This window comes from Micromys minutus, assembly GCF_963924665.1.
Source record: "Micromys minutus genome assembly, chromosome: 1".
Lineage (NCBI taxonomy): Eukaryota > Metazoa > Chordata > Mammalia > Rodentia > Muridae > Micromys > Micromys minutus.
Window position 1 is genome coordinate 198,524,853 of NC_137969.1, and position 25,954 is coordinate 198,550,806.

Below are 25,954 nucleotides of genomic sequence, written 5' to 3' on the forward strand. Positions count from 1 at the left end.
CCCGTATAATTAATCAAGAGTTCTGTGCCTTACCAGATTCATTGGAAAGACGGAATCAAATGTTTTTAATTTAGTATAAAAGTGTGTATGGTGTCTCAAAAAAATCATAATTTTAACAAGCATACACAGAATAAAAGCTTTTGCTTACAAGAAATCTAAAGAAAACATGCATTAAAACCACTCAGGTCAGGGAGGAATGAAGACTCTTTATGCAGAGGAGCACGCTTTACTTGGGAGGAGCTTGCTTGGCTTGTGAAGGAGCATGCTCTGCTGTTCTGCTGGATCCCCATGTCTACCATCATGGCTGCACAGAAGACACCTTTACCTCCAGACCTTATCTCTATGACTTGTCATTCTCTGAAACCACAAGGCTTTACTGATTTCCCCCAGCGCATGATCCAGAAGACAGAAAGGTGCTATGTATGAAAGAAAAGTCCATCCTTTTGTAGACAGAACTGTTTCCTATTCAGTTAGATGTGAGATAAGAAAAGAGATCAGGGTTTTAAGGTTTTCTTGGAAAAAAAAGGAAAAAGCAATTCTAGATTATTTTTCTGTAAGGCAGTGAGGTGGTTTGTATAGTCATAGCCCATGGGAAATGGCACTATTAGGAGGTGTGGTCTTGTTGGAGTAGGTGTGGCCTAGTTGGAGGAAGTGTTTCACTGTGTAGGTATGCTTTGGAGGGCTCCAGTACTCAAGCTCTGTCCATCAAGGAAGAGAGACCTTCCTGGCTCCCTTCGGAAGACAGTCTTGCCTTGGCTGCTTTCAGATCAAGAACTCTCGGCTCTTTCTCCAGCACCATGTCTGCCTGCACTCTGCCATGCTATAGACGAAACCTCTGAAACTGTAAGATAGCCCCAACTAAGTGTTTTCATTATTCAGAATTGCCTTGGTCATGGTTTCTCTTCACAGTGATGAAACCCTAAGTAAGAGTGGCAGTCATTGTGGGTGATGAGGGATTAGACGCAAGAGAAATTCTGTACAATGTAGAATCTAAGCCAGCAAAGGGGTTTCATGAAGGGAAGAACCCAAAGCCCTGGGCTGGAAATATAACATTGTTGAGGACTGAACACAGTTTTACAAGAAAGCATGGGAGCACATGTTGAGGACTTAATGAGGCCAACTGGCAAAGGGCCCTCACCACTCAGAGAGTGTAACTTCAATGCCATTGGCTAGAAGACACTGCCTTTTTACCATGACCCTTCAGAGAGAAAGGAATATAATTACTTAATCATATGTTCCTTGTATTCCCAAATCATATTCATTATTATAAAGACTCTAAATTAGGAACAAACTGTCTATTACCAGCTAAAGAAACCCACAGCATTGGCCTAGGCCCAGAACCAGTCTGGGAAGGGGAATGAGACTAGGCCTGCTACAATGCTGTCACCCATAAGGGGACATGAAAGAAACAGACCTCAGCATCTAATGCTGTAGATTTGCAGATTCTAAGTCTGACCACGTTCATATCTGTTACTAATTACCTTCTTATATGTGCACTTATTTATTTTTATGAATGAAGAACTTGAGTTGTGGGAAATAGATATGACTTGTTTGAGTACACAGACAGACAGACAGCAACAAGGGAGGAAAAGCAATGCTCTGTGGATGCAGATTCCAGTAGTTACCCACTGTGTCGCTCATTGATATTTCAGAGAATGTGGAAACTTTGTTTTCTTCCCAAAGTACTTTTTCACAAAAATGCTAAGTAATATATGATGCAACAGCAGCCACAGTCGATTTATTAAGTAACAAATAAGGTGTGTGGTAGATTGATTTTAACAGTCTTTATAAATATAAGCAGTAGACTAGATTTGACCTAAAGGCCATATTTATTTGACCATGTGTTAGACTTTAACAACCACCAATGCAGAAATGGCCGCTTCTAAGTACCTGAGAAATAGAAACCAGGATGGAGAGATAGCCATGGATGTAAGGACCTAAATTCAAATCCCCAACATCTCCATGAAGATTCACTGTAGCTTTGTATCAGCAATCCCAGAGATAAGGGTGGGAAGAGAGACTTACAGGAGGCTCACTGGGGCTCCAGTCCCGTTGAGAAAGGCAAACTCAGGTTCAGTGAGAGACTCTGCCTTAAGGAAACAAGGCCAACAGTAATAGAGCAGCACAGTGATGTATCCTCTGGCCTCCACACATGCACACATGTACCTGCTACACACACACACACACACACACACACACACACACACACACACAGACAGACAGACAGACATAGAGACAGGGGGGAGGGGGGAAGAGGGAGGGAGGGAGGAGAGAGAACATGGCCATAGCATTATACTATAACCACAGCCAATACTTGCTGAGTATTTATATCCAAATTGCCATTTCTAAGTGTTTTGTCTGCAGTTGCTTACTTAATCCTCATCACCTTCCTGAGGTGGGTAATAGGGTTTGTTATCCACTCCTTATAGAAGATAATATTGAGATGGGATCTATTGCTCTGTCTCTGAATACTCGGTGACCAGCTGTGGTGTTTTGAATGTGAAAGGTCCAGCAACAGCTGCTGGCATTGTTTTAAGAAGCTGCAGAATCTTTAGGAAATGGGCTTTAGATCCAAGAAGAGAGTCAGTGAGGGCCACCCTGAGGTGTACGGCCTAGCCCAGCTTGATGTTTAGCCCTTGCTTCTCCATCCTTCCACATGTGAGCAAGTACACTTAAGGTACTACAGTCATAGCCTCGAGTGGCTCCCACCAGCTCCCACTGCCAAGAGAGGAAGTCTCAATCATTTTCTGTAACAGACATTTCTTTCTGTCCAGTGTTTATTCACAGATATGAGGAAAGAGGTTAATACACATATCTAAAGGACATCCGTGCCAATGTCTTTTGTCATAGAGATGAAAAGTTATGGAGTATACCTTCTAAAAGAATTTAAGGTTAGCTATGAACTGTGCAACAGTGACAAGTGGTCACTTTGAAAATAAACGTCACCCTTCTCGGATGTGATAGCATCTGCCTGCAATCTTCGTACTCAACAGAGTGAGTCAGGAAGGTTACAAATTGGAGGTCAACCTGGGCAACATTGTAAGACCCTGTCTTAAAATGTACAAACAAAACAACACCAAAGAAGCAAACAAATGAAAAGACAGACCAAAACAAGAAATACTACTGTTGCATAGCAACTTTCTCTGTGATAAAGCCCTCGACCTTGGAGTAAAGTTAATTAAGATGCAGGATATTCCAAGAGCAAACCAGACATTCCATCATTTGGGCAAGTTTATTAAGCACAAGAAACCAAGCCAAAGGCTTCAGGAAGTCCCTAAAATTGACTGGCTTCTACAGGATCCTTCTTCCCCAAGCATTTTAAATAAGTAGGAAGAACTGCTAAGAGATGCTGTTGAGCAAGCCAAGCTCCCTAGAAGATGTTGAACTACCTAAAGAGGTTCAGACTAATTGAGCTATGTAAGTCCCCTAAACATCACTTCTAGCTTGGCACAGACTTCCATTTGATATAGTCAGTTCTGCATAGAGAACTCTTGCATCCTCCTTTGAGATGATCCATGAAGAGGGAATGGCATCTTCAGTACCAAAGATGCTGGGCTATTGCCTCTGTTGTCATGGTGGCAACCTTACTCCTTTCTTTCTACAATCTTTCCAAACACTAGTTTTAAAACTTGAATACTGATTCTGAACTAAAGTCAAGGAGGAAGTTGTCTTCCTAGTCATCAATTCTAGCCTGGATGGCTGTACTGACAACATCAATATTTTTTTTGTTGTTGTTTTATAAATCATCATGAACTTGTTGGAGTCATTTCTAAAATACAAAGAATTCCACGAATAAACTGCTAATGCAGTAAGAAAAACATTGGATAGGCTTATAAAAAGCAAAGATGGAAAACTCTGGATTAAAATTAATGACCAAACTGATAAAGAAGCTTAGCCTGCTATGCTTGCATTTCTTAAGTGATTTCAAGTCCCTTACCCCTCTCCGCACCCCCACACACAGGCACACATGCACATTTACATGCATGCACACATGCACACAAACACATAAAATCACAAATAGTTTAGGATATCCATGTCTGTCCTTGTTACCCAATTTGTTGTTTATTTTAAGTAAGTTTGTTATACATTGCATTCTTGACAAATCTGGGTGCACATCTTCCAATAAGGAAACTAAGTCAGTTCATCAGACTTTCTTGATGAGGGTCGCTGATCACCCCTTGCATTCCATTTCTTCATATCCTCATTCAATAAATAGTCATCAAAGACCATGTAGCAGGGTCTAGGATGTGTGTTAGCAAAACATGAAGCATACGGCGTTGCTATGTTTAAACATTTTGGAGTGTAGGGTGTTTTTTGTTTGCAGACACTTTAGTGAATCAAAAAGCTTGTTAAAATCTTTGCAGTTCTTACAGGGTTATAAATGAACTGATTACTTAGAGAATCTGGTATTAATGCAAAGACACTGAGCTTTGTTTCCATATATGCCTCAGTTTCAACTGTCACTGACATTTCTAAGATTTGATTGTTAACTATAGTTTTTATTCTAGTGACACAATTAGATCTTTATTCATGTGTTCAAGGATTCCTTTTTGGCACTGTATTGCATTTTATAATAATTTAAAAAGTAAAGCCCAATCAGCTGGTTCTGCGTGTCAAAACACTAACTGGCAATCCCGATGATCTGAGCTGTGCTCTTGGGATGTGCACGGTAGGAGTAGAAGACTGATTATCATGTATTGTCCTTTTACCTACATACAAGCACCATGGTGTGTATACACATACACACACACACACACACACACACACACACAGTAAAGAAACATTTAAATTAAAATTTTCTTAATTTTGAAAAATGTATTTGTATGGATGTTTTGCCTACATGTATGTATATGTACCACTTGTATGCTTGGTGCCTGTGGAGGCCAGAAGAGGGCATTGGATCCCTTGGAACTAGAATGGGACATGGCTGTGAGATGCCATGGGAGTACAAGAAATTGAACCCAGGTCCTCTGGAAAAAGAACAGGCGCTCTTAGCAGCTGAGTCATTTTTCTAACTCCTAGACAGAACACTTGAGAGTCACTTCTTTTCTATTTCTGAAACACTTCTCTCTCAGTACTTTTAAAAAATATGCATATAAAATACTTTGATCAAATCTTTTCTCCATCGCCTCCCCTTCAAGGACTCCCTTATTCTTCCAATTATTTTTTTCTCCCAACTTCATTAGGTCAATTATATATCATATCATATCATATCATATCATATCTACCTACCTATCTATCATTTATGTATGTATGTTTGTGTTTGTCTGTCCATCTGTCTGTCTGTCAATACCTACTCAATCTCTTTTGTTCTGAGTGTCCAGAAATGTGTGGCCATCTATTGGAACCTGGGTATCTTCTCGGGGTCTGCATTTCTGAAGCCATTCAGAAAGGGGTGGGACTTTATGAACTATCCTCCCTTACAATGGGACTTTGACTAGCTTGATCTTGAGCAAATGAAGTCCCAGCCACTGCAAATTCATGTGTATAGCTGTGCTATTGTGTGCCCTATGTGTTTCCCTTGAGACTGACTCTTTCACTGAACCTGAAAGCCAGGCTAGTGGCCAGTACGTCCCAACAATCCTGTCTCTGATCCACCCCACACTGAAACAAGACTTTTAGTAAACACACAATTGTTTTCTCTTTGACTAATGTGTTGTCTTTGACTAATTTCAAAATATGTTGTCTAATTTCTGTGTGTTTATGAGTTTTTTCCCCCTATTTCTAATTTTTTATGTCATACCCTAGAAGTTCATACAAAGACATTTGTCCAAATTTCAGATTCCTTCAATTGGCTGAGAGTTGTTTTCTGGTCTAGTAAATGCTCTAAAGGAACGATATTTCTGTGTACTTGAGTAGATGCTCTGTTTCACATCACTGTGGCCTTTCATGTAACTCAAGTTCACTGTACTCTTACTGATTTTCTGTCTGGATCTTTCCACTGTTGAAAATGGGGGTATTGAAGCCCATGATTGTTAATGCATTAATATATTTCATTTCTGTTACATTTCACCTATATATTTAACTATTTATAATTGTTACATCCCTTTGGGGGAATTAACTGTTGTTATAAAGTGACATTAGGTCACTTGTCACAGTTTTTTGCTTAAGGCCTACTTTGTATGAAGTAAGTGTACAGATTCTCCACCCTCTTCCATCAATATTTACCAGGCTGGTCCCTTCCAACCCTTCACTTCCCTTCTTTTGTGTGTTTAAAGCCACAGTGAATCTTCTATAGGCAGAAAATTGTATCTTGTTTTTCTTAATCTGTTTGGCCACTGTACTGGCTGGCTTTGTGTCAACTTGACACAAGTTGAAATTATCACAGAGAAAGGAGCCTCAGTTGGGGAAATGCCTCCATGAGATCCAGCTGTAAGGTATTTTCTCAACTAGTGATCAAGTAGGGAGGGCCCAGCCCATTGTGGGTGGTGACATTCCTGGGCTGATAGACCTGGGTTCTATAGGAGAGCAGGCTGAGCAAGCCAGGGGAAGCAATCTAGTAACATCCCTCCATGGCCTCTGCATCAGCTCCTGCTTCCTGACCTGCTTGAGTTCCAGTCCTGACTTCCTTTGGTGATAAACAACTATGTGGAAGTGTAAGCTGAATAAACCCTTTCCTCCTCAACTTGCTTTTTGGTCGTGATGTTTTGTGAAGGCATAGAAAACCTGACTAAGACAGTCACTCTGCCTTTTTGTTAGATAATTTGCATTTAAACTAATTATTGATATAGGTAACTGCTCACTGCTCCTTTTTCTCATTGCTTGCTTGTTTTGTTTTGAATTGTTTTGAAGTTTCTTTGATTCAAGTTGTCTTCCTCTGTGACGTGCCTTTTTAATAGTTTGCATGATTCCCTTTTCTTTATTTTTATGTCTGCTACAGGTTTTTCTTTGTTATTGGCATAAAGCTCAAACAAAACATTTATGTTACAAGATCTACTTTTAAATGATAACTTTGCTCTCAAACAAAAAAAATTACACATTTTAAATTTTCCCACATTTTGTGTTGTTGATGTTGTTAGAAATCGTAGTTATAAAGAAAGAGACTATCATTCCAACTACAGTGTCTCAATAAAACAAAATTATCTCTGATCAAAAGGGTGCCCTAGACACAGGGACAGGATTTGGCAGAAGGTGACTGTATCTTTTCCTGATTGGCTGGGGTCCAACCTCACAGCTTTTTTGTGATTGGCTAGTCTCTAAAGAATCAGTTAGGAAATGAAGGAGAGTGGTGGTGATGGTGGCGGTGGTGGTGGTGGTGGTGGTGGTGGTGGTGGTGGTGGTGGTGGTGATGGTGGTGGTGGTGGTGGTGGTGGCGATGGTGGTGGTGATGGTGGTGGTGGTGGTGGTGGTGGTGGTGGTGGTGGTGGTGGTGATGATGGTGGTGGTGGTGGTGGTGGTGGTGGTGATGGTGGTGGTGGTGGTGGTGGTGATGGTGGTGGTGGTGGTGGTGGTGGTGATGATGATGGTGGTGGTGGTGGTGGTGGTGGTGGTGATGGTGGTGGTGGTAGTGGTGGTGGTGGTGGTGATGGTGGTGGTGGTGGTGATGGTGGTGGTGGTGGTGGTGATGGTGGTGATGATGGTGGTGGTGGTGGTGGTGGTGGTGATGGTGGTGGTGGTGGTGGTGGTGGTGGTGGTGGTGGTGGTGGTGATGATGGTGGTGGTGGTGGTGGTGGTGGTGGTGGTGGTGTGTGGTGCAGGTGGGGTCTGGCCACACCAGTCATCAGAGAATGTAGCAGGGGGATAAAAGGCTTTATAAGATCGGTGCATTAAATCATTTTCAGAAATGTTTTACAAAGTTAAATAAAAAGATTTAAATTTCTTGTCTTAAGCAAAAGTTTTACAGTGTTTGATAAAAAAAGACTAATATTTAATCTTTCCTTAAATGTCAGAATTTATGTCTTTTACAGAATTATCAATTGCCCATTATCCTCACTCGTCCCTCCTAGGCCCTTTCTCCTCCCACATAAGTGACTCTACATTGAGCTCTGTAGTAAATTAGGGTCTGAAGAACAGAATGCCATACGCATGTGTAAAATTCTAGAGAGGGAGAAAAAAAAGAAGAAAGTTTCTGGAGGTTTTATGTACTTAATTTTTACTAAACTTCAAATTAAAAGGACTTTATAGTATTGCTAGCAGAGAGAACAACCTTGATCTTGTTTTACAACAATGTAGTCAATACCTTGGAGTCGGTAAATCTTCAACAAGGGCAGAATGAGTCATAGTGTTTCCCCATTAGGTGAGACCTGGGAACACTTTGCCCTGTGCCTTGTTCCAAAGAGAAGCCAAGCCTCTGATGTTGTCAGTGACTTTCTCAGTACCCAAGAACCGGAGACTGCCTCTCCTTACTTCCAGCCCAGGTCCCAATCCAGTAATGTCCAGTAGCTCTTTGTAGATCATCACATACATTTCTGCAACAGTCTAAGTGCTTTATTTTTGTAAAATATGCATAATAAGCCTATCTGATTTGACAAATAGAAATAAAATGATCTTCACAAAGGACATCATGATTAATGGGGAATTTAGAGATGCTTATTACAGCCACCAAGTGCTGCTTTAAACAGAAGTAAACATATGACACACACCAGGATTCCCTTGACATCAGGACTCGGAGATTTACCATCATGACCCTCAGCAGCTTCTACTTTTCAGGGGCTGCACTCTCAGGAGCCCACGCTGGCATAGAGTATGCTGTAATCTTTCACTTTGTGTTTGTGTTGCAGCTCCGTACGAGGCGCTTAAAGAGCTTTAGAGACATTAGCTCATTAATCCTCTCCAAGCCTCTCTAAGATACAGCTGAGGCATAAATCATTATTCTATCTGAAATTTTTTTTCTTCACTTTACTGATATTCTAAATTGTTGATTAATCCTGAATTATACACTATACATTTAGAATGCCACATTTTCCTCTTCAATGAGATTTTTTTCTTCTCAGAATTTGATTTCATGAGGCTAGTATAAAAATAGAATGATAGGACTTGTGTTGAAATCTCCTCTGAGAATCATAGATTAGGAAGTGGCTTGACTTTTGAGCTCTGTTTGTACTTCTTTCCTAAAACATCTTTTATTGTCCTCTGTTCATGACTAGGAAACATGATTTTTAGGAACTGGAGGGATACTTTATGATCCATTCAGTGCTCTGTCAGCTGAGAACACCAAGAAAACCAATCAGTATCCATTCAACCCTGTCACCCTAATTCCCAATAAAATACCAGTGCAACAAACTTCAGAGGTTTACCAACAAAACAATGGAAGCTTTTCATTTTTCTATGTGTCTCTTAGGCAAATGTCTTTCACTGTGAAGTTATTTAGAGTTAGACTTTGAAGATGCTAGAATACCATTATAATGTATAGAATATGACAGTATCAAGGGATGGCTTTCTTGAGATAGCTGCAATGTACATGCGTTAGATAGGCTTTCTATTGCTGTGATAGAATACCACATTGCTATGATACAAAGCTATGACATAAGAGCAACGAGGGGAGGTCTGGTCATCTGAGTGACAACGGCCTCCATAGGCTCATATGTTGAGTACTTGGCCCCTAGTTGGTGCAACTGTTTGGGAAGTGTGGCATTGTTGGAGAAGTCATTGCACTGAGGGAAGGTTTTGAGATCTCAAAGATGACACCATTCCCACTTACCCTCTCTGCTTCCTGCTCGTGGATCAAGCCATGCTCTCAGCTACTGCTCCAGCACCATTCCTACTGGCCTGCAGCCGTGTTCCCTGCCATGGTGATCATGAACCTAAACCCTCTGAATCTGTAAGCCCCCAATAAACTCTTCCTTCTATAAATTGCCTTAGCCATGGTGTTTTATCGTGATGATAGAAAAGTAACTAAGACTTTTCTTACTTAGTATCAGTTGGAGAAGTTGGTACCAGGAAGTAGGGTATTGCTGTGTTTGGCCTGACTCTGCTGTACTGTTTCTTTAGAAAAAAAATATGGAAGACTTTGAAACTTTGGAATAGGAAGGCCGTTGAATGCTTTAAGCAGGGCTGAATGAGCCACCCTAGGAGGAGCTTGGAAGAGAGCAATGTAGACTATGCAGGCCTAGCTTTAGAAGTTTCACAGGGGAAGAATATCATCAATGGTGTTAGACACCATTCTTGTGATGTTTTGTCAAAGAATCTGGATATTTTCTGCACTTGTCATAAAAAGTCTGTCTGAAGCTAAACTGAAAGTTTTTAAACTAGTTTCGTTGACAGAGGATGTTCCAAGACAGCCTATTGGTGACTCTGTCCTGTGTTTACTAGTGATTGCTCTTATACAGAGCTACAGTGAAAAAGAACAAATAAGGAAGAAAGAGCTACAAAATGTGCAGTTTGAGGAAGAAAGAAAAGCCAGAGGGAATCTAATCTCGGCACCAAAGTTTATGCTCAATGAGACAAAGAGTTCTTATTGCAAAAAAATAAAAAATAAAAAATAAAAAAAAAAGGGACTGATTTATTCCCTGGGGGTAAGAACCTACCTGGCTAAACTTATGACTTATAGAAAGGAAAAAGTATGCAAGAAAAGAAAGCATGGGCAAATGTAATTCAAGGAGCAAGTTCTATTCCAAGCAGACAGCTGAACTTGGAAGCATCAGCCCTGAGCTTCTGGCTTTAGAGTCATAAATGTAAAGGGGTTGTAGAATCTTCCTCTTGGACCAGATGTGTGGCAAGGGAGTCCTGTATCTCCATGGAGTAGCTACTGCTGAAGATGTCGAAATGAACCCTGTACTGCACTAGAGACCCTAAGATATTGGAGATACCAGAGCTAAGAGTAATATATCAAACCAAGCTGCAGATGGGGAGGGAAACTATTCCAAGAGAGAGAGGTGTGTTTCAGTCAGCATAGCTGAGAAAGCAGAGCATCTAAGCCCTTTGATGTCTGACATGGAACTATAGGATTTAGAGTTTGCTCTGCTCAGTTTTTTGTGTTGCTTTGATCCAGCTTTTTCTCATGCTCCCCCTACTTTGGAAGGGTTATGTAGATTCTGTGACATTGTACGTTAAAAGTGTGTTATTTGCTTTTTTTATTTTTAAAAAAATTATTGTTACAAGATTTCCTTTATTTTCATAAGAGGCTTTGAATTTTGAAACTGTGTTGAGACTGTGAAAGACTATAGGGATTTTTGTAGTTGTACTAAATACATTTTACATTATATGGTCCTAAGCCTCTGGGGACAGGAAGTAAAATAGTAGTTTGAGTGAAATGGCTCCCATAAGCTCATGTGCTTGAACAGTTGTTACCCAGTTGATAGAATTATTTGAAAAGGATAGGAGGTGTGGCCTTGCAAGAGGAGGCATGGCACTGGCATGAGCTTTGAGGTTTCAAAAGCCCAGCCATTTCCAGTTGCTACTTTTAGTTTCATGCTTATGGAGTAAGATGTAAGTTCTCGGCTATTGCTCTAGCCTTATCCCTGTCTTCCTGCTGCCATGCTTCCTGCCATTATGGCCATGGCCTCTAAACTTCTTAAACTGTAAGACAATGCTTTCTTTTACAGTTTTCCATGGTCATAATATTGCAGCAATAGAAAAGTGACTAAGACAGAAGAAAGGGGTTTATTTCACCTTATACTTCCAGTTTCCTGTCATTGCGGGGGTGTTGGGGGGAATCAGAGCAGGAATTCAAGCAGGGCAGAAACCTGGAGGCAAGAGCTGATGCAAAAGCCATGAAGGAGCACTGCTTACTGGCCTACACCTCACTACTTTCTCGCCTGCTTTCTTACAGTATCTAAGACCACCAGCTCAGCAGTGGCACAGCCTACACTAGTCTGGGCTCTCCCACATGAATCATCAGTCGAGAAGACACCCCACAGGCTTACCCATAGGTCCATCTGATGGAGGTATTTTCTCAAGTGAGGATACTTTTTCTGAAGGACTCTAGCTTGTGTCAAGGTGACATAAAACTAGCCAGTATAGGGCATTATCCAGAAGCAGCAGCTGCTATAATTATAGCCAATAGCAGTGAAAAGAACAAGGTAATAATAGTAGGTAGAAAATTTATACTATAATACCTCTATAATCCAATCATTCTTCACGAAAGATAACGGCTAGCTTCTTTTTTTTAAAACAACTTTATTTTACAAAACAAAGATAAATGTACAGATTTTAAACATTTTTTGCTTAAAATTATACATTTTTGTCAGTACTTATTTTTCAGATTTTAACATAATTTTTACATAAAACTATATGAATATATTCTTTAGTCAGTACTTGATTTTTTTCAAGGTTTGATAGTATGCCTTGAAAACTTAATAGTTACAATGAGCATAAAGTACATGTAAAATAAAGTGTAACATGGAAATAGTTAAAGTTTTCTTGTTTTGTAAATATTTTTTTTGTTTTGTTTTGTTTTCTTTATTTCTTGGACTTCAAACAGTCTGTGAGTTGTTTCTGGGGGAGTGCAAGCCTCTGGGGTTAGCATCCCACTATCAGTGACTGCATATTATGTCTGTTCTTTTGTGACTGGGTTATCTCACTCAGGATGATATTCTCTAGATGCAGCCATTTTCTTAAGAATTTGGTTAAGTCATTGTTTCTGGTGACTGAGTAGTATTCCATTGTGTATATGTACCACAATTTTTGTATCCATTCATCTTCTGAAGGACATCTGGGTTCCTTCCAGCTTCTGGCTATTATAAATAGAGCCGCTATGAACATTGTGGTGCATATATCTTTGTTGTGTATTAAAGTGTCTCTGGGTTATATGCCCAGCAGTGGAATAGCTGGGTCTTCAGGTAGTACTATATCCAATTTTCTGAGGTATCGCCAGACAGATTTCCAGAGTGGTTGTATTAGCTTGCAACCCCACCAACAGTGGAGAAGTGTTCCTCTTTCTCCGTAGCCTCGCCAGCATCTGCTGTCATCTGAGTTTTGGATCTTGGCCAATCTGACTGGTGTGAGGTGGAATCTCAGGGTTGTTTTGATTTGCATTTCCCTGATGGCTAAGGATGTCGAGCACTTCCTCAGATGTTTCTCAGCCATTCGGTGTTCCTCAACTGAAAACATTTTGTTTAGCTCTGTACCCCATTTTTTAATAGGGTTAACGGCTAGCTTCTAACTTATTCAAAGTTTGTTTTATAATATTTTTAAAGAGGCCACTATAGTATATTTTTCCTAAATATAAATTTATATAATATCTGGTGCCAGAATATGTTAGAGGGTAAAGGATGGTTTCCTTTCAGAGGGGAACTACTGAGTGGGTATATTTTTGTAATTTACTTAAGGTGACAAAACTGGTTTTTGTTGAACTAGGATACTAACAACTAACCAGATGCGGTTTTTTCCTCATTCCTAATGGCATTTCAAATGTTAAACTAATCCTTCCTTTGTGGTTAGATAACTTATGCCTTTTCTAGCTTCCAACATGTCAAAATGAAATATTATCTCTCACTCTATTTGGAGTATATGTTCTGTATATTTGGTTCTCCTTGCAGAAAAGATATGTGGTACCTCTTCCTAGAAGTTAAGAAAGTAAATTCTTTTAAAAGAAAGCTTAGTTATATATAGCAGAGGTTCCTGGACTTGTGGACTCTATTTTGTTTTAGCTGTTAAGATAAATAATGTAGTTCTTACATTTTCTTTTCACAAGGTTCTGAGATGTGGTTTTAAACTAATAAATCAAAGTAATTTACAAGTTAGCTAAAGCTTACCATCTCTCTACCATCTTACAAAATAAAGGAAGCACAGTTTTATCTTACTTATAAGTTAAATATTTTTACATAATCCCAAAAGTGCAGTTGGCATTACTGAGTTTCTGAGAATACTGAAAACTGGCTATAAAACAGATGCAAAGGAAAAAGATAAGAAGTAGTCACATAGGAAATGACTGTTTAGTTTAGGTGTGCTAAGAATGGATGGGGTTCTGGAGTCTAATGATGCTGTCTCCACCTCAATGTCTGCAGGCCAAAGAGGAATAGAAGGATAAAGAAGGAGCTTTTCTACTGGGGAGACTTTCTCCCCTGCACGTTCTTCTTTGTTAGTGTTTTCCCCCAGCTCCACTCTTTCTTCTTTGTCCTTTTACCATTTGAGTTCTTAAATCCTTTTATTTCCCATCAGTAAGATTTTGGAATGACTAGACTGCTTTTCTAAAACATTAATTCCTAGATGTCATACTTCAAGTAACATTAAGTGAGCCTGTGGTGAGTCCAGGGGGGTCTTCATGGGAAGCATTAAAGTCTAAAATGTAGAGCTTTATCCAGGGAAGGGGTAGTGAATAGTCATCTATCATATGGATGGAAGAGTGAGAAGGTGCTGTGCCTTGGGGCTAAGCAAGATACAAAAGGAAATGGTCTACTATGTCTCTCATGAGTCTGGTTGCAGCATGTTCCATGTTTCCCCTATGAATGCCTCTTGGCTCGCACGGTTCACATGTTTGCCATCTTTCCTCCTTGATACTATACCATTCTTTAGGTATGACCTGTGTGATGACCCTCTTTCACCGAGTTTGCTAAACAAGTGTATATTTCACTGTCATTAGGCACACAGCATTCTTCCCTCCTTCCCCTCTATATTGCCTTGGGTATCCTTTGATCTAAAGGTCTGTTAAAAAAGAAGAGATGATTGCATGTCCCTGAGACCGAAAGAGATTGAGAGAAGAAAGCCACCTCCATCCATCCGGAAATGCCTAAAATGTTTCCCATGCAATCAATATGACAGGGAGCCTCTGTGGGCACTGTAAATAAAATTTCAAAATACAATTATGTAAAAATCTATTATAATTACTCCCTCTCTGCTTAAGAAAGAACGACTGTGGGAGTGTGTCTGGGGTTCTAATGGCCAAGTTTCATCTACACCCTGCACTCTCCCCCCCCCCCCAACTGCTAAAAGTTTCCTTTCTGTAATTGCAGAATAGTTTAGCATCTTAACAATAATGGACATGTTTTTAAAAGATTATTGCCAAAAGTGCATTCTTTATTCCAGGGAGACTGTATAATAGATACTAGCATTTTTAGTAATGATACAGGCAATCTGTAAGCTATTACAGTTTCCTTTGGAGTAACTTAATCTTCATATTGTTTTGTACGTCTAGAATTTTAATAGTGTTTTTAATTTAGAAAAGGAGGTTTATAACATATTACTAATTACACATGAATATGAACTAAATACACAACTACTGAATTTTATTCTAAAAACAAACATATTTAAAAAGTACTTAACCTAGTGTAAAGAAAGTAACAAAGAAATTAGAGAATGCCACATAGGAAGAACAGCAGCGTTTATGGTTTAGCACAGTGAAGGTTAGCATTTTGTAGAACGCTTGGATTATTTTGATCTATAACTAAAACACCAAGAGGAATAAAAATGGCTTACTAACTAAAACTAATATATTTCATAACAAATGCAGATACGATTTATTAAACATAACTATGCATATTTGTTTAAGACTTAGTAACACCATCCATCTGACGGTATCCAGGAAGTCACGGTAGTAACCATACTCTGGTAACCGATAGGGATTCCGATTGGTTTGGAAGCATGCTAGATAGCGAGGCCATTTGAGATCATTTCCAGGTTAAAAAGCCAGGCCCTAGATAGAAGGCTACCCACTGCCTTTTCTATTAGTCAGGTGGAAGAACAGAAGGGAGATGGGTTTTCTTAAAAATAAAGGTAGTTACTGAAAATACTTTTATATTTTATATGGTTCTAAGACACGAATCAGTATCTGAATCTTAAATTATACATAATTTCAACACTCCTTGGGCATGCCACCCAGCTACTCTCCAAGGAGCTGGTGGAGATGTGCCTCGCGAGCTAATTCAGGAGACTTTAGTACTATTTTTAAAATCTAGCTTTTATATTAAACAAACCACTTTGCTATTTTGAAAGGAGTTATAATCTACTTAAAACTGTCATTCTCTGTTTCTGACTTGCAATTAGATGATATTTCCAAAATGTCAGACCAAGGCTCTGCTTCTTCTATCACCGTAATTGAATGTGACAGCCAAGATATTATATCAATACCTTTTCCATAATTAGCAATAAGGATCCTGCCAAGGGTTAACTAGAAAAGTTTCATAAACATTTTTCTACAAATGGTCCTGAAGGCGGTATTATGCTTTTAAAATCTGCTAATGTAGCAAAGACTTGTGACAAGCAGAAGACAAATCTACGAGGAGAACTGTTTGGCGAGAAGAGTTTTGTGGTGTGTGATGTATGTTATGCAAATGAGCTGATTAGGACTCTCATCTATTTTATTATTGGTGACCAATTTAATAGAGGCATTTAAAAAACAATATTTCTGCCTGCCTCCTAGAAGTGAAGAAGATACATTGATATAATTGAGAGCAAATGATTGCATGTCGTGCCATTTAATCATGTCATTTTTCAATTGCTATTTTTTGCACTCCACTGCATGCTTATAGAATATTTAGCTTCAGTATAGATGGAGTCCCAGACTTTGCAATGGAGCTTGGCTCACATTGTTCTAGGAATTTGGAGTCAGTTAAAACACCCAGACACCACTTATTTTATTTTATTTAAAATATGTAAATTATCAGCCACATGTCATTTGCAATGCTTTAAATTTTGTCTACTTTGAATAATGACTTTGAATAAGTATTTATACTTCTAGGATGTAAATTCTCATTTGCAGACATTTGGCCAGGATGGAGCTGTCAGGACTCAAATAACTATTGACCCTTTGTGAATGTTGATAATCATTTATCTAAAGAACATTTTCTATCTTTGTTTCTATCTTCTTTACCATCTGTGTAATATACATCTTTCTCAGAAAAGGGAGTACTTCCACTATGAAATGGGATTTGTCTACATGGTTCACTGGCGAATCTCAGACACTTAAAACAATGTTCATTATAATAATTGTTTCATACATATTTGTTTTATTAATAGTGTGTATTTTTTCATTTATACTATCAAAACCATCTTAGATTCAAATACAATATATTTTACACATTTTATAAGTCTTAAGGCTTCCATATACGTATAAGATTGGACTTCTAAAAGGTTGAGGTTGTTGGCTCTCTAAATATAGCTTTATGCATGTAGCCACTTCTGGCTAAAAGCCTAGGGCAGGACAGTTTGGAAATGTAACAATCTTACAAGCTAGTCAAGCATTCTTTTTAAATGTTAGTGTCTTTCCTGAATCAGTTTTCAGTTTCATCTGACTGAGTGAAAGTGCTTATTGTCAGTCTGGTGATCTCAGTCCAATCCCCATAAGAGATGTGGTGGAAGGAAAAACTGACTCCTGCAAGTTGTTCTTAGACCTCCACACATATACAATGGTACACACACACACACACACACACACACAGAGAGAGAGAGAGAGAGAGAGAGAGAGAGAGAGAGAGAGAGAGAGAGAGAGAGAAAGAGAGAGGTAAATATTAAAAATGCACACAAAAATTATTCAGAACTATATAGGATTAGGGAAAAGAACCCATAAAATATTGTTAAGAATAGCACTTGAACAATTGACAAGCAATCCTAATGATTATTATTTATGTTCAAATGTGTGTGGATAAAATAGTTAAGGAAAATATGACATTGTTTTTATTTTGTATTTATTCAGATATGTATAATCAACAGAATTATCTTTGGTGCAATATGGGGTTATTATCCGAACATCGAGCCTTCTGGTTGTCTGCCAGTGCATCAGAGTTGTATGTGAGAAATTCATAAGACACATTAAAAATGGCATCGCCACAACAAGTATATTCAACTAATAGCCTTCATTTTCCATATTTGTCTAAACTCTTTTAGATCCAGGCTTCTCTGTATTCTTTTCTCTGGATATGTTATGGTATATCCAGAAGTACGAGGCCTTGAGAAAAGTCAGACTCCACTACTTTTATCCTAGAGATGTCTGATCTGTTGAATGATGTCTGTAGGCCTGTGTCAGTAATTCCATCCCAGTAGACCTTTTAGCTATTACCTTAGAAATACAAAGTGCTCCTGGCTTTGCACTTATGAGTGCATTGGTCTTTCACTGACCCAGAGTTGTACAATATAAGTTTCTAAGCTTACTCATAAAAATCAGCTTTTTAATGTATTTGTTATTGTTAGTGAATGTCTGTTTGTGGGGTGTGTGTGTGTGTGTGGTAGGCTCATGATAAAGCATGGATGTGAATGTCAGAGGATAGCTTTGAGAGAAAGTTCTCTATTTCCACCAAGAGTTCCAAAATTCAATATCAGACTTGTACCAGAGGTGTTTTGGGCTTGTACGCCATCTTACCAGCCACCAAATAAGTGTTTTATAACATAAAAAATATTCTTGATTCAGACATTAGCTCAGGACTTACAACATCAGAACATTAAATTACGTTTTGGTTTTATATCTGAACTTATTACAAGATGTCTTCTCCTCGGAGAAGCTTTATTGATGATCCAATCTAAAGTATCACCTATTTTATTCTGCAGTTGTTACATGATAATTTCGTGTTTGCATTTATTTCCAGCCTCTTCCATCCACACTCAGAAAATTAGAATGTAAATTATATGAACGCAAATGAGTGTACCTTGTGCACCGCTGTATGTATCACTGAGAAAAGCGCTTGGCTCACAGGAGGCCCTCCAGAATTTCATTGGAGGGCGGGGGATGGACAACTTAGTGATTATTATCGTCGTACCCTTCGTGACCTCCTTGATTTAAAAAAAAAAGCTGAGGGCAAAACTGTGATTTTTCAACTTTTCTTCTATAATGCTAATCGTGTCCTTCACCTTCCAACATTCAAAAGCCTCACTCTAGTCCCGTGAATCCTAATCGGTCTCTTCCAGCCAATAGTGACCTTTCTTGTTTCCCAGGCCAAGTGCCGGCAACCAGAGATAATACAGTCGGCATGAGTCATGGCCTCACTCCTCTCACAACTTCTTGAATTAGGCATTATCAAAAACCTTTGCCTTGCATTCATATCTCTTCCTTTGAAGAACCAGCCATAGTACAAGCTCCCAGGAGGCATCTTGTTATAGACCTGGCATCCTCCACTGGTAACCCTGCAATGGACAGTGCAGTGTTTGGCACACAACTCATACCCATCAAGGGCTTACTGCTGTAATAATATCATTCATGCAGCCTTTGCCAAACTTTGCTCCCTGATAATGATCTAGAATCAAGCTGCCAAAAGCCAGTTTAATCTGCTTTGTACATAATAGTGTTCTCAATCTTTAGGCTGCAATCAGTTGTAAAGCTTTATTGAGCTGAGGCTCACTGGACCTCGCTCCAGTATCTCTGGTCCATAAACATGTGAACGGCACCAAAGAATCTGCAGGCTAGCTTCGTTTATTCCTTCCTTGACATGCTACCTAACCTTGTAGCCCCAGCTGCACTACAATTTATTATTTATTCAGGCTGACCCTAAACTTACTATGCCCTTGCCTCTGCCTCCTGATTCTCTGGGATTATTCTCAGGGAAAAATTTGCAGTTCTAAGTTTCTGGTTGATGCAAATACTCCCAGATCTGGGGAGCACACTCTGAAGTCTCCTGTTCTGGAAAACATTACTGCAAATAACGAATACAAAGCACATTGCCACCCCATAAGTCAAAATGGCAAAATGTAAAGCATCCAAAAAACAAAAAATAACAAAGTCAGAAGTATAGGAAATTGTCCAAAGGAGATCCTCTGTCCTGGTGCCATTTAACCAAGAGCACACCTGTGTGTGGCTGTCATTGTTCCATTCTGTTGTCTCTTTCAGACTGGGTTGAAGCCACCCACATGTCCTGTCTGCGAACCACTCCCTCATTCCTGAGCTTGTCGTATACAAAACACCACATTTTGTTAAACAGTTGATCAGTATAGAAGGTGAAGTAATGTTTGCCTTCATACACAGCACTGACTGCTTCATAGCTCCTTGTTTTAACAGATGATCCAGCATCCCAGTACATGCCTCATGTTGACCCAACCAGTAGAGTTAACACATTGAACAAAACTTGTACAAGAGATGCTGGAGATGGTGCTTTTGAGTTCCCCCAGTTACACTTGCTTCTCTGTGTTCAATATACTTAGTTTGGGTATTTTTAGACACTCCCTTTCTTCTCCTTTCTCTCATTTCCTTAGTTAGCACATGTTTTAATATAACAGTTCCTTATAATAATACTTGTTCTTTAGTGTACGTCTGTTTGCATTCATTTGCACTTCTTGAGATAGAGAATACTTGTTTGACATCAAGAAGGCGTGCACACAAGTAAATGTTTCTTTTCATGTGATACGTTCTCATTTAAGCAAGTGTTCAACACAGTGATAATGGAGTGGAGGCGAGGAGCATCTTCCCTCCAGTGCTAAGAGTCTAGAGCCAGTGATGAATGTCAGAATGGGCTTGGTGAAGAATGGTAGAGCACTGCTTACTGTTTGTGAGGCTCTGGGTTCAATTCCAAGCACCACAAAAAGATAAGTTTTTTTAAATTTTTATTTGGCTCACTAATATGAAAAAAAAATTAATTAAGTCAGAATATATACAAAAGAAAGCATTTCCTCCAAAAATCTTGAACATTGACATTGGTGAGTTGAAAATCAAATTGACAGTTTATGAATAAGAGACAAGCTGCCATCTGCTTATTTATAACATCCTTATAAAATGACCCCAAACAAATACATTCACCTGGCTATTTTAAGGAAAAGAGGGTTACTTCTCAACCTTAAATTATAAAAGTATCATCATCATCATCATCATCATCATCATCTTTTCATGTTTATTACAAATCTGCCTTTTAGAAACATGAAAACACTTGGTGAAGACTCTACAAAAATGAATACAAAAGATAGGCATTTGAGAGTAGCATACAAGTCTGCATCCTGACAGTCCTACTGAGAGGTGACAGGAAAGTGTTGAAGAAGTAGGGCTGGGGCAGTAGGAAAGCATTTGGAATCCCTTTGTCAGACATAGTGAAAATCACATTTCAAAACTGCTTTCCCAGCCTTTTCTTACTCTGTTGTTTCATGAAGGTAGTGTGGCCATGCATCCGAACCAGGGTGACCTCATTAGAAGGTGCTTCAGAGTTGGTGACATTGCTGCACTGACAATCACTCCACATGGTCACATGGTTCAGTGCCTTCCCCCTTTCCCAGCTCTGTCTCACTCTATCTTCCTCCCATTAACTCCGCCCCCCCAGCCTCACTCTATCTTCCTCCCATTAACTCCGCCCCCCCAGCCTCACTCTATCTTCCTCCCATTAACTCCGCCCCCCCAGCCTCACTCTATCTTCCTCCCATTAACTCCGCCCCCCCAGCCTCACTCTATCTTCCTCCCATTAACTCCGCCCCCCCAGCCTCACTCTATCTTCCTCCCATTAACTCCGCCCCCCAGCCTCACTCTATCTTCCTCCCATTAACTCCGCCCCCCAGCCTCACTCTATCTGCCTCACACAGTCAGCACTCCTACCTTCTACCATCGCAGGCCTGTGCTCCACCTCCAAGGTTACAGGCTCTCTACCCCATAGCTGCCATCACTCCTCTTGAACCACCTGCTTCCTGCCATTTCCTTAAAGATGCACAAACTCCCAGTAGCAACCTACTAGCACATTTGTTTCTGTCTGTCTGTCTGTCTCTGTATGCCTGTGTATGTCTCTCTCTCTTCCTTCCCCCCCCCTCACACACACACACACACACACACACACACACACAGGTGCGCACACGCACACATACTCATGTATTTTATCTCTACTAGCTTCTCAACTCCTTGACAGAGGGAGTGGTGACTTAGCCACTGTGCTGTTCAGAGGCTCAGGAAGTGGAATAAACATTACAGATTTGAGGAGGTCTTAGAAGAATGTTTTTCTTTTTCTGTGCCTTAATTCTTAGCTAAAGTTTCTGTTTTCAAAGTACATTTCTTTAAAACCCAAAGCAGTAGATAATAATAATCATTTGTCCCCATTAGTTATATTTAACATTTCTCAGTACATATGGAAGAATGTGAATCTCAAGTTTGTTATAAAAAATAATGTAGAAGAATATAGATTCTAAAGAATGTTGCCAACAAACTACCGCTTTTATTTAGTATGTGTGATTTATAAATAAATACATTTTGATGGTTGTCAGGGCAACACATTTATGTAGGAGAACGTTATCAACTGTATGTAGGTATAAAGAAATATTGAAAAAGTGTTTAGTATAAAACATTTTTCTTTTCTTTTGAACAGTTCACACAGAAAAAAATTTAATCTACAATGTACACTAAAACCTTTAGATATTTAAAGTGAAAACTACAGAATTGTGAATTCAAAAAAATGTTAACACTACCTGATTTTGTAGTTTAAATTTGTAGAACATTATTTGTATGTGGGCTATGATGTGTGTGTATTGGAAGTGCACATCAACATGAGGGTATATGTACTTATGTGTTTGCACAAGGAGGCCAGAAGAGCACATCAGGTGTCTTCTGTTGTTCTCCGTCCTAATGAGGCGAGGTCTCTTCCTCTCTCAGCCCAAATGCAGCTCCAGCTAGGTTGCCTGGCAAGTCAGCGTTCAGGAACGACCTGTCTCTACATTCCAGTTGTATGTGAGTATGCATGCATATGTGTAAGGGGGTTACAGGTAGATGTAGCCACGCCCCACCTTTAATTGGATGGTAGGAATTTGAACTCGGGATTTTGATCTTGCAAAGCAAGAGCTCTAGCCCATCTCTTCCCCCTTGCTTGTGTAGTTTTGAAGGCCTTGTGTTTATCTGAATTTGTTTCCATTAAAATGTAGATTCGGATTCACGGGATTTGTAGATATTCAATATATTCTCAACATGTTCAAAACATCATGGTCAATAATCTTCGTGAAAATTTATTACATCCTCAAATACCATGTTTGAGGACTTTGTGAAACCCATCTGGGCTGTTTTGCAGACGTGACTTGAGCTAACACTATGAACATATTTAGTGTTGTTCGTTGTGATTTTTGTTTCTTTGCCTAACAACGTTGAGACCTTTTGTTGGTTTATAGATTTGCAGCTTATTATAATATTTATTTGTTATTTTATTTATATTATGATATTTATTTATGTTTTCTAAGGTTTGCAGATTCCAATTTCATAAAAATATCTCCTCATTGTTTTTCTGGTCCTTTTTTAAAATTAATGTGAAGAAAGTCATTAATATTCACATCTGTAGGTCTCATTTGAAACAACTTGAATTGGCTATAATTATGCTACTTTCTTTTATTATTCAATTTTGAGCAAGCATTAGCTGGGCTTCATCATGTAGTCCAGTTGTCGATTAAAACAGTAAGTTGATGTGGGTGTGTATGTGAGTGTGTGTGTGTTTTATGGTGGGGTAAGTCTGGGGGTTGAGGAGGTAGTTGGGAGAATGCTGTAGGAAAGGGAAACAGGATTATTGCTTTCCTAGGCTCTGAGTTTACCTTTGCTTGTTGAGGGGTTTCCACTCCTCAGCACTGAACTGGTGAATAGCACCGATAAAGGAATTTGTCAGACCCAAGGTGGTGTCGGGAGTTATATAGGAAAATAGTAATGTACCCTAGGAAAATAAATAAGGGTTAGTTCAGTAAACCCAGCTGAAACAGCTGCACCAGTACGATGTGAATAATAAAATTCCTAGTCATATTTTGCCATAAATAGAGGTTTGTGAATTTGTCATTCACCTTATTTAAAATTCAGAAATATTAAAGGTATAGGTTCTCTCATTACAGAAATAATAGAATTTCAGATATTACCGAGTTAGGGTCATTTAAATGGATATAGCATGCATTCTATGGGTAAGTGGAATATCTGTATCAAATGTCCACCTGCTGATCGACTTCTCCTACTCTGAGCACAATTCAGTGAACAGCACTTAATCATTTTAAGACTTCTTCTAATGAAGCCTTATCTAGATTAACATTTTAAGCACAAATACTTTCAGGCATTAAAACCCTCACACTAAATGAAATTGCATTGTCTTGTTTACCCTTGTTGATTAATAAGCAATCTGTTAACTGTTGGAACAGTCCAATTGTGGCAGTGGAGGAAGATTAGTAATTCAGTGATGTTGTGGGTATAATCATCATTTCTCCTGAAGGCTTTGAATTAGAATATCACTTATACACTGTCCGTAGGCAAGGAAAGGATATAATATTTTTAGACATATGTACCCACTATTTTGCTTCAATTGTTCAGCTTAGGGTCAGCGCAGCAATACAAATGCTTCTGGAGGGCAAAATGCTATTTTGATTCATGCATATCCTCTTTAAATGGTGTGAGTATCTATTAAAAGAAACAGAGCAAAAAGCAAACTATGCAGTGATGATCCCGTATCTTGATTTCTGTTTTAAGAACATTATGGCTTTGTTAATCAAGCATTGAAAGAGAAATATTGCCCAATGTTGGTTGTTGTTGTTGTTTTCTAGGTAATAGAGTTCACATATTAAGATTCTTTGCAATATTATTTTTCCCTCCCAAGAATCTAGGGATGGTGAATGTAGAAGGATGCATTTGGGTGGAGGATTTTCTACTTCTTCTTGTGTTTCCTTTGAGCTTGAAACACACCCTTCAGTTTGTTTGACTGGAATTCATAGAATCTAAATGATTTTTTTCCCACCATGTGAGAGACTGTTAATACCAAGGCATCAGGACAAGATCTCGTTTGGAAAGATAGATGAGCGGGAAGGGGAAGAGGACACAGAAGCCCCTAAAATCTCTGGCATTCTTCAGCTATGCACTGTAAGCCACCAATCTCAAGAAAGCTGTTAGGTCTCTTCTCGTTTTCCTAGTGTTACAAGCTGCACATATCTGTGCAATGTAAACTTAAGGTGGAAAGAATCACCTCACGGTACCAGAAAGTCAGTGCTACAAACACACACAAACTGGTCTTTCTCTGCATTGCAGTCGCTCTGTCACGAGATCAAGCAGCGGCGTCGAGGAGTGGCCTCCATCCTGAGGCTGTGCCAGCACCTTCTGGAGGACAGGGACACCTGCAGTCTGAACGCTGATCACCAGCCCATGCAGCTGATCATTGTAAACCTCGAAAGGAGGTGGGAAGCTATCGTCATGCAAGCTGTCCAGTGGCAAACAAGGCTACAAAAGAAGATGGGGAAAGAATCCGTGAGTGTCTTCTCCCAGCAGAAATCAGCTCTTTTTGACAAACACATACCCTTAGGTTTTGGGCAATACGTTCATCATATATGCTTCTTTGCAAGCAAGAGGCATGACTATGTGCTAACCATAAGCTCCGTTCATTGTAGCACAGAGAGCTATTCACTGACATGCATTTTGAAATTACTTGTTGTCTTTTGAAAACAGTCATTATATTTTGGCTAACCATACCACTGAGGTTAGAAATTCTCTTATTTGCTCCTTCACCACACATATTCATGAAGCACACAATCTTCCAAGAATATTTTGGTAGGAGGTATGTTAATGCTCTGAGTGTGTAGAGCAGTGTGCATGTTTTGTGATCAGTTTCACTGCCAGATATTTACTGCTTATCTTTCCCTTTAATGAGGAGATGACACCATCTGCACACCTGTCCCCACTGGTCCTGCTTCCAGTGTCTTCTGATAGATTACTGAGAGCTGTCAAGTTTCTTCCTAGAGTTTAATGCAGTGTTCATAGTAGGGGGCAGTGAATCCCACTAGCTATTTACTGGACTTAAGAGTGCAGGTTTAAGCGGTTACTAGGAGAAAGCAACTGCAAAAGTAGTAGTAGTTTTGTTATAATATAGAATACATATTTTCTCTGAAAGTATGCACATTCTTAGAAGAAATAGTCATTGAAAAGAATATATTTCTGAAGTGGCCTTGACAATGGTGTTTATTAGTTGTAGGGCCAATTTTCACATTTGACTTATATAAATAAAATATATATAGTGTGGGGTGATATATAAGTGTGTGTGTGTGTGTGTGTGTGTGTGTGTGTGTGTGTGTGTTTCAGATGGACATGGAAAGTTCAGAATGAAATGAACGGAAACCAATACAAAAATCTTGTCAGTGAAAATAGCTTCACATACAAATTTCATTCTTAACAAAGCCATAGGATTTATTTTCTAGTGCATTTTATGTTGAGGACCTGGGGCAGGAAGACAGTAAATCATTCAACCTACCCATC

General features: G+C 39.2%; 1 protein-coding gene across 1 annotated transcript in view; it reads left to right on the top strand.

Annotated features, from left to right (window-relative positions):
* AKAP6 (A-kinase anchoring protein 6) overlaps window positions 1–25,954 on the top strand; it is a gene marked incomplete at its 5' end in the record, with an annotated part of 305,320 nt that overhangs the window by 249,096 nt on the left and 30,270 nt on the right. Inside the window, one exon of the mRNA XM_080912298.1 lies at window positions 24,737–24,952. Coding sequence (XP_080768424.1) covers window positions 24,737–24,952 — 216 coding nt within the window. The remainder of the gene's footprint in view (window positions 1–24,736; window positions 24,953–25,954) is intronic.